The sequence below is a fragment of the Dendroctonus ponderosae genome, unplaced genomic scaffold (genome assembly GCF_020466585.1).
Source record: "Dendroctonus ponderosae isolate FM_Combo_2020 unplaced genomic scaffold, Dpon_F_20191213v2 Dpon_F_20191213_2, whole genome shotgun sequence".
NCBI classification, from domain to species: Eukaryota; Metazoa; Arthropoda; class Insecta; order Coleoptera; family Curculionidae; genus Dendroctonus; species Dendroctonus ponderosae.
In genome coordinates, this window is record NW_026018165.1 from 2007846 (window position 1) to 2017270 (window position 9425).

General features: G+C 32.3%; 1 protein-coding gene across 1 annotated transcript in view; it reads right to left on the minus strand.

The window, feature by feature from the left end:
- Positions 1 to 6191: 6191 nt before the first annotated feature.
- Positions 6192 to 9425, minus strand: part of LOC109536942 (nudC domain-containing protein 3) — a 4060-nt gene continuing 826 nt past the window's right edge. The window contains exons 2-7 of the mRNA XM_019903422.2: positions 9331 to 9424; positions 8964 to 9190; positions 8673 to 8906; positions 8028 to 8151; positions 7870 to 7971; positions 6192 to 7772 (exon numbers count right to left, since the gene is read on the minus strand). Coding sequence (XP_019758981.2) covers positions 7652 to 7772; positions 7870 to 7971; positions 8028 to 8151; positions 8673 to 8906; positions 8964 to 9190; positions 9331 to 9424 — 902 coding nt within the window. The 3' untranslated portion in view covers positions 6192 to 7651. The remainder of the gene's footprint in view (positions 7773 to 7869; positions 7972 to 8027; positions 8152 to 8672; positions 8907 to 8963; positions 9191 to 9330; position 9425) is intronic.

Genomic DNA, 9425 nt, shown 5'->3' on the forward strand with positions numbered 1-9425 from the left:
TTTTAATGGTTGTAATCTTCCATACTGTTTAATACTTGTTGCAATTTTCCAATTAAGTACAATATCCCGTTTAGTGGTAATCCAGTTTTGTTAAGTGAAGTTTGGTAAAAGTAGATACAAAATCATCTTCACTTTAGTCAGTTAATTTGTTTAGCAGAAGCGAAGATTATTTTTTCCACAATAACTGCACAAGGAATTGTGATATCGAAATAGAACTGAGGCAAATCCTTATTCGATTAAGTAGAAGAGGTAGAATTTTTGTAGTTTGATTACAGGCTAAATGTATATTAAACCAAAACCGTACATGAAAATGAATATTATTAGCGCAAAACAGCGCAAATGAACATTTGATAAGCAAAAATGCCGATAGGCGTATGGAATAGAACCATTAATAATTATAGCAGTATTATGTTAAGTTATTATCAATAATTTGGCAACGGTCAGATATAATTACTGACTTGCACTCTACATGTTGTAAAAACAGTGAATGGCTCAGTACCTAATTGGATTAAGTACATAAAAGAAATGCTTTTAGATTTTTTACGTTACAATTTATATGCCTAAGTTAACTCCTTTTTTAAGAAAATTGGACAGTTTCATTCCATCCTTATCCAAAGAAATAAGTTACGAAAGTTACGAGTGAATAATAGCAAGCCGAGCAGTTATTGCGACTAGACAGGAACGACAATAAATATTACACAATACAATAAAGTTAATTGGCTGTTAACAATTAGTCCTCACAACCAATTATAGCCTGTCTGACGTGTTTTCTTTTCCTTTTTCGAATAAATTAATTAAAATTAGCCGCTTAAGATCTTTGCATTGACCCCGGTCATCGGACCGTAAAACATGGTCAATGCTATATTGCAAAGTTTTAGCGATATAACCGACTTTTTTCAGCTAGTGTTACTAATTTCTTCGCCATTGGTCGCTCGCATGACTCATAAGGCCAGTAGAAGACCTTTTTTAGTTTGCAATCATAATATTGACATTTTTGTGAATATTGCAAGCGGAGTTTTTTTCTTCCTTTGTACAGTTAATGTTTAATCGATTATTGATGTATTCCAGCCAAAGAAAAGGGTTGAAGACTATGCGCGTTTAACACTTTTTTGCCCATAACTTTCAAGAATTTATAAATTTTCTAGTTTAAACTGGAGTTTAATATATATATAATATGCTTAGTTGTACTGTTCTATTCAAAAACTTATCTCGTCAGGCTTTAGGGAAGTATATGACGCATTATACTCCATACAATTTTCAGAAAAATCAACGATTTCAACAGAAACAGCATTTTACAGGATGACGCATTTTGCATTTGTGTGGGAAGATTAGCGGTAAAAAATATTTTAAATGCCGTAAGTATTATTGTGTGCAGCCGTTGATGGTCTCTTCTCACTTGAAGAAAAGCGACAGTTAAACAACGAAAGTTGTTCTCAATAAAACGAACCAAAACCGCATTTTTTCATTCTGTTTGCATGACTAATCAAAACTTTTGGACAATAAAGAACCACTTATTGTCTCCTTTATTCGATTTACGCGTTAAAACGTTAGTATAAAAATACAATTTTAATAATGAAATCGTGCACAACCACTTGAATATTTGTGTCAATATGCCTGAATAATGATAAGTGCATTTATTTATCTTGTGTTCAATCCTTTACAGGCATTGAATGGTCCTTCGAGCTGAATAGTGTAGTCTAGAAAGTTCGAATATGATATTGATCTTTGATTTCATGATATTGATATTGCGTTACAAAATATCTCTTTTTTGCTGGTAATCGGTTTTTCTCATGTACAAAGTGAGTTAGTTCAGTGAATAAAAGCTAGATTTTAAAAACTTATGAAATTACTTCGTAAATTTAAACACAATAAAAATAGCTTATTTATTAGGATCAGCGCTAGGTATATAAAATAGAAGTTTGGCCGCAGTATGTCTAACAATAATCAAAACTTGCACAATAAAAAAACAACAAGAATTAAAGTAATTTAAGGAAAACTACACCAAATAAGCTGACAATATTGACTAGATGTTGAGATTTAAAATCGCAAATATTTTATACAATGCACTATTGAGCAACCCTATATGCAAAAAATATTACAAAAAATATTTTACTTAAAATTTGTGATATCGTAGATTCGATTATTAATAATTAATTAATTCATATAATTATTAATAGTAATTACCCGTTAGCAATTCACAGAGGAAAACCCTTTTTGTATTGTAATTGAATGTAAAAGTACGAAACAAAATTGGACAAATTTAAACCGAGTTGAAAATACATTAATTAACCTTTAAACTCCCCAAACCTTGACAAATAAAAACGGTTTTGCTCAATGTAAAATTAACAATTATTGATTTAAAAAATATTAATGTAAAAAATAGTATCTGCCACCCTGTTTCATAAAAAGCGAAAATTCCTTTATTCTAATTTTGCCTTAAGTGTTTTTTTCTGATTTGCATTATACTGCAATAAACTCAGCCTCAGTCTCAGCCTGTAGAATGTTTAAGAACCATTTTTAATTTTTTTCTTAGTAGTGGACTTTTAGTGATTATGATAAAGGAACAGAAAGTACTCACTAACAACTGATTTGGTTCTGCCTTTCATTTTTCTATTATTGTGCAATAATTGGCTAACCACAAAAAAATCCTTGGCAGTTTCGATGTGAGTCCAGTTTCTTAAAAAGACAATTTTATGGTACTGGCTCTTGCACTGAAAAAAGCGAACAACCGACGCAAATGCTATGATAAGCATTTATTTTTTCTTCTAGTCACGAACAAGGCTTGAGAGTTTTGCCCAAAAATTGATTTTTTTGTAATATCTATAAACAAATTCGCACAAATAATTGGAAAAATTGCGATGTAATATTACGTATAACTTAAGCCCGCATTAAAAAATCCATAAACAACTTAAACGCATAAAATGCAGCTTACACTCAACAATATAAATCTCGGTTATTTCCACTTTATTGAAAAATTATAATTATTAGAAAATTTCTATTTTCCATTCAAAGCATGAAACGTACATGTATTATAAGTAGGAAATTGATCTATTCATTTGCATGTATACACGTAACAATATTGGTGTACAAACAGCTAAATATAAATAAACAATGATTTACATATTTCGTGATACATTGTTGGGAACATGCCACACGTTAAGAAATAAGTGAAAGCGGCTATGGCATAAGACTTTAGGTATAAGCCAAAATAGTGCCTTATACCTACGCAAAATGCCAACAACATAACTTCAATCATACATACATAATACCTGGTTGGTATATAATATGGTATGATCTACGCCCATATTTGGTATGAACAGACCCACTTGCCTGGTTATATACCTACTATATTAGTCATCCAAAATTTGCGAACGAAACAAAATGCGACCTTAAAATTCCATATTGAACATCCAGACCAAAAGAATGTTTCTATAACTTTTTAAATGAAACCGTCTTTTCTAACTTTTCTAATGAAGACGATAAAAGAAACTGAAAACTGACTAGTTTGTGCTTAAACAACGAAAAATAAGCATCACAAAATGAGGAAAGGGTGACACGACGAAAGGATGAAGTTTAGGCACGACTGATACTTAACGAAAAAACATAACATAAATTATATCAAATGTTACCAAAACGTACTTAAATTTACCAAGCAAAATTAGCAAAGAAAAGTGTAGCGACAGTGAAATAAAAAAAATAATAAAACACATACACATTATTGCTTTTGGTAGACATGTTTTCAAAAAAAAGCATGTAATAGTTTGGTACATAAATTCCACAAAATTACCTCAATAACTTAGGCCTGTGATAAGAGATTAATATGCCGAAACATTGATAATGCACTCGCAACATTATGCAACGCGGCATGCAACTATTCAAGTGGTATTTTATGGTCGTTATAAATCTACAGTTAGTAGGTGAACAACTCCCATTTTTTAAATTCTTCAAGTTCATCGTTGTTTAAAAAGCAACGAAAATGGGGACAAGACGAAAAAGGATCGTTTATTCAATTAGAGTGTTGTGTCCGAAAAAGCTACCCGTGTCTTCACAACCCGGTTCGAAATAAAAGCCAACATTAGCTTAAGTACTTTAATACGCAGACAAAACACTCCGAACAACTGAACAATATATAAAAAACCCACAAACAATAATGTGGTAACTAAACAAAGAACCTGAATACCATCCCACCCTGTGCGCATATGTTTCTTATCATTTTTACCACCCGCTTTCTCGGTCTACTGACCCACTAACGGGACCCATAGAGAAAGTAAAATAATTATTTACTTATTTTACTTATTCTATGACGGGACCTTTTAAAAACATTTGACTCGACAGAGGTGGAGGGCTGATTCTTGACAAGGGTGAATCTTAAATGCCTTTAACATAGAGAAACGACCCGAAGAATGTTTTTTTCCTGCACTGAAAATTTGTAGGTATGTATATTTAATTCCCAATGTAAACGAGACTTAACACACACAAATTATAAATATGTATATGATAATTAGAAAAAATTATACTACTACAATGTATTTAGTAGTTTGAATATACATTTTTCATGCAAATTTTAATTAATTTTATAGGAATTTTCATATTTCTAAACGGAAAGAACTCTTGTGCGCTCAAAGCCATGACGATAAACTTTCAACTTGGACATTGAAATCTTCGGTAAATGGCAAGTGAAAAATAATTAGTTCTGAAAACAATCGAATCACGAAAACTACAAAATCTAGGTCACATCATGCGAAATTGAAACAGATGTAATCTCATGTAATCCACAATGCAGGAAAAGTGAAAGGAAATAGAAACGTAGGAAGTAGAACAATCCATTGGTTAATGAATTTGGGAACCTGCACAAGATTCTCTATAACAAAGCTGTTTAGGCTTGACTTAAAGTTTAACTTTATTCCGATAAAGTCTGAAATAAACAATTATGATTTAAAAGCAATATTATCTTAGCAAGTAAGGTGACAAAAATGATACAATCTTCTGAATTAGAAAATATTTGAATTTACTTGTCTTCGTTTTGAACTTACAGCAGATTATCAGGGAAGCACGTAAACTAAGTTTTTAAAAAATCATTCAAACAATGTGGGCTTATGCGTATTACCCAAACCAAAAATCGCCTGCAAAGATAAGAACAGCTCAGATATTTAGCCTATCAATTCTTTACTTACTTGAATGTAAATCACAGTTATTATCATAATGAAAAGCGAGATATTTGCCACATAACTTACGCACGTAAGGAAAATAATTTCATTTTGCTACTGATTAGGAAACTGGTCGTAACGAGTCAGTTTTGTCCGGTTATCCATGCTAATTTGCGATGTTTTTTTTTTAATTGTTTCTGTGTTTAACGCGTATTATATAAAAGGTCAAATTTCAATAGAAAATTCAAATTTTTTAATAGGGTTTGGCGAATTGAACCTTAAACATTTATTAAACTCAACTGTTTTTAAAAACGTATTTGCATTTGCATTAAAAATATTTCTGTTTGTTAACATAAAATAATTTTCAACTCTACCAAACTGAAGCAAAAATTCGAGAGTGAAACATTAGGAAATACATTAATTTCTACCTCCAAAGCTCATTTTAATTCACTAGTATTGATGTAGGTACGTCATAGACAAAAATTACTTTACAAACATTTAAAACACTATCCGTACCCTTGAAACTGGTAGCAATATTTCATCTACGTACATTTTATGATTCGTGAATACAAATTGTCTCTAAAAACAGGTACAAAGTTGCGTAGGATTAATTGTTCAATTTAGAAGCCAACAGGAAGCCGACCATTAATGTTTCGCGTTGCTAAAATATTAAAAAGGCATAGGAACCGTAAATATACAATGAGGAAGCTGCATTGACCTTAGACTGCCAAATTTTCTAATTATGCGTAAGAAAAAAAGTATTTCGGATTATTCGTATGCTAAAATTTATTTCAACTAAATTTTCTAACTAAAAAAACTAAAAAACTAAAAAGTGTTTTATTATATTTTTTTAATTTTTCACCATTTTTGACTGTACTGTACGTACTTTATGTTGTTTTGATTTGATAAATAGTAACAATGCAGTAGAAAATAAATGATAAAAAACAAAAAAGACCGCATGAAAGAAGACACTTTCGAGGAACTAAACCTTTTAAAACCGAAGCCCCATTACCTAATAATTTAGTAATTCAGAATAGAAAACAGTTGTAAATAAATTATTATTTATTGTAAAATGAAGTAAAACTTATGTAACAGTAAAGTATATAGTCCGGGAGACAGGGGTCTTTTTGACCTAGTCATTTCATGCCGACGGATATTAACAAAAAAAGTAGATGCCATATAGCCAATGATGAAAAGTGCCGTCAGCTGGGCTCAGTAGCGGTGAAAGCGATTGTGTGATGCTAATTGAAGAGAAAAGTTTTTTTAAATAATTTTAGACGTTTTGATTTTTTTTTCATGAATTAAAGACGTCAGATAATATATCAACTGGGCCGTAGCGGGGGTATTACAAATCAGCTGGGCATATGAACTGGTAATGAAAATAAAGGAAATAAAATTATTTTAAATCGATTGAAAATTTTTCACCTGATTTTGGATATGTATATAAATATGGAAATGACAATCAGCCGAATTTATAACGGAGGAAAGACCGTCCGTCCAAACAAGAGTAATTGCGCTCATATATATCTCTATAATGAGCGGAATTTTCAATGCTCCGACTGACAACTTTTTCCCCAACGAGCAATCAGCTGACGAATATTTTCACATTTCTATTTATGAATACTATAACGTTTATAAATTTCAAACGGCCTTTCAATAATCTACCGAGGGTAATTATTATATAAAGTCTCCACTGCAAAGGTATTATATACCTGCAGTACTGCAGAATACGCAGCAGGCACAAAAAACATCTAATATGGAGAAGACCGAATGGCTGGTGACTCACGAGGTACATAGATTAGTCGTTGACAAAATGTGCAGTTTCATTTCTTTTTTTAACTTTTCTTCATTTACTCTTTGCTGAAGCCGTCGCTAATCGTGATCCCACCAAATCAACACAGATAGACGTATACTTTTGAAAGTAGATTATTGAAGACCTTTTCATAAAAATTAACAGTGTCACAATGAATAGGGAAACAATTGTAAAACGTTATACCGGAGTGCTAGTGTCTGATCTCGATGTTTTGGAAGATGATATTTTGAACCGAGTGGTAATAATTTTGGAACAATGCATTCGTAATAACCAGGCTAAACCAGAGATTAGTAGAATCTACTAATCTCTGCCTAGACGATTGCCCGATGATTGAAGTATTGACTTCTTGATAAGAGGAGAATGCGAAGTTCCATAAAAACTAATCAATTTTACTTACGACATACGACAAAAGTTAGTGAAAATGTTGCGAGAACCGCAAAATCTTTTTCCGGAGATTTGATCTGCACTGGACTAATGGCAATATCAAAAGCTAAATCGCCCCTCTAACCGTGAGCTGACTCTTTTTTAAATATTATCTGACGTCTTTGTTGCTTGGAAAAAATCAAGATCTTTTTTTTTTTACATGCTCCATGTGGTGCCACAGAATAGATAAAAATCTAGCGATATAAAAACAGTATTTAAAATAGACCCCTGCCTCCCGGACTAATAGCTCATATAATTCAGTATACTATTACGAATGGAAAGCAACTTGAGTAGGATCGAAAGGACCCGTAAATGGCGAACCTTCTGCTGCCCATGCTTTTCTCAATAATTCCTGCTTTGCCAGTTCGTCCGAAGTGGGCAAGCCCAATCTAAAACAATAAGTAAACCCCTTTTTCAATATCCTGCAAGTAGTCAATCAACCGCGGTTATTTATCAATTTTGTTTATTTTTATTCATTTAACTCACCGTTTCCTTTCCTGGTTCCAACCAAGTTCTTCGATTTTGGCTTGAGCATCTTCAGGCAAATCTTCAAATGGCCGTGAACAATCCAGGGTGGACAAGTCCAAGCTGAAAAAAATATCTAAGCAAACTGAGTGCTAATGAATTTTTTGTGGTGTTGTTACCGATCCTCAGACAAAATTAAACAATTCCACCATTCCTCCAGACATTTATCCAAGTGAATTTGAAGTTTTTGCCTATCCAGCGACCAAATAGCTTCATTGTACTTGCATTTCTTGTATAACTCACCTAACATTTAATTTAAAACATTTTGAAATAGATACAGATTTTCGTTGCGTTAAACACTGGACACATGGATCAACAATGTCTTACTAGAAAGCTGACACTACAGAGTTAGACTACAAATTTAAAAAATTTGGCAAAGCTGTCTTTCAAATTAACACATTTATTTATAACTTAGTCGGTAAAGGTTTTGGAAAACACTCAGACCAATTTGAGAGCTCTTCTCTTCTTTATAGAGGGTTTTTTTGAAAAACATTGGGTTTGTAGTTTTATGGATTATTTGGGTCATTTCTGGTCATTTTATAGGTCACTTTAACAAAGGCTTTTTAAACAGCCCTGTAGGATCTTTTACGAGAAAGCGTAGCAAACTAGGTTTATTAATTCTAATTGTTAAGGCGCTTTCTCAAAAATCATAATCAGCGTTTTCCCAAAAAATTAATCGGCTAAGTCTTAAATGAGTTTTTTTTTTAATCGTAAACTCACTATCAGTATGCATTAAAAGCAATAACCTGCTGTCTGCCACCTACCTTGCAATAAGGCAATATCTTTCATCTTCACCTCAATTTTATTTGAAAATATAGAAACTTTAAGATTTTTGGAAGTTGCATTCTCTGGCACCTTTAGAGTTATATCCAGATCTTTAATTGTCTGCGACCAACAGTAGTGTTCAAACGCTGAACCATTATAGCTCTCAGATTGGGTAAACTTTAGGTTTAATTCGTTTTTGCTAAGCATCCCTGGCTGTAGCAGAGCCGGATTATCTGAATATTAATAGGGTAAATATACGTACGTAAATTTTCCTTAAACAATAGTTATACCCAAATTGAGGTGTCCAAAATCCATAGTTATTTCTTCAGCCTGGTCTTCCGATATAACAATTTCTTCTACAACTGCCTCCGGAATTTCACTTTCATCGTAAATTATCGGCTTTTCAATCTGCTTGCGAATCCATTTGAAATAAGCATGTTTTACCAAATGTTCTGCTAATCCTTTTGGAAGTCCTACTGGCGATTTCGGCTCTGGTGCTTCATGATAAAAGTCTGTTCTAAAATGCAATTAGTTAAACCAGCTTTTTTAAACTGCATCACTTGAATTGTTTATTGAATACAATCGTTTTAACACGAATGAACAAACAAAAACTGTATGATTGTTTCTGAGAAACTGATAAACAAAAATGTTATTTACCTTCTATGGAGAAAACCAAATATATGATCTAAAAATACGGGCAGAGTTTTGCAGTCTTTGAGAATGCTGAACAATGCATCGTCATGAACAGTGCC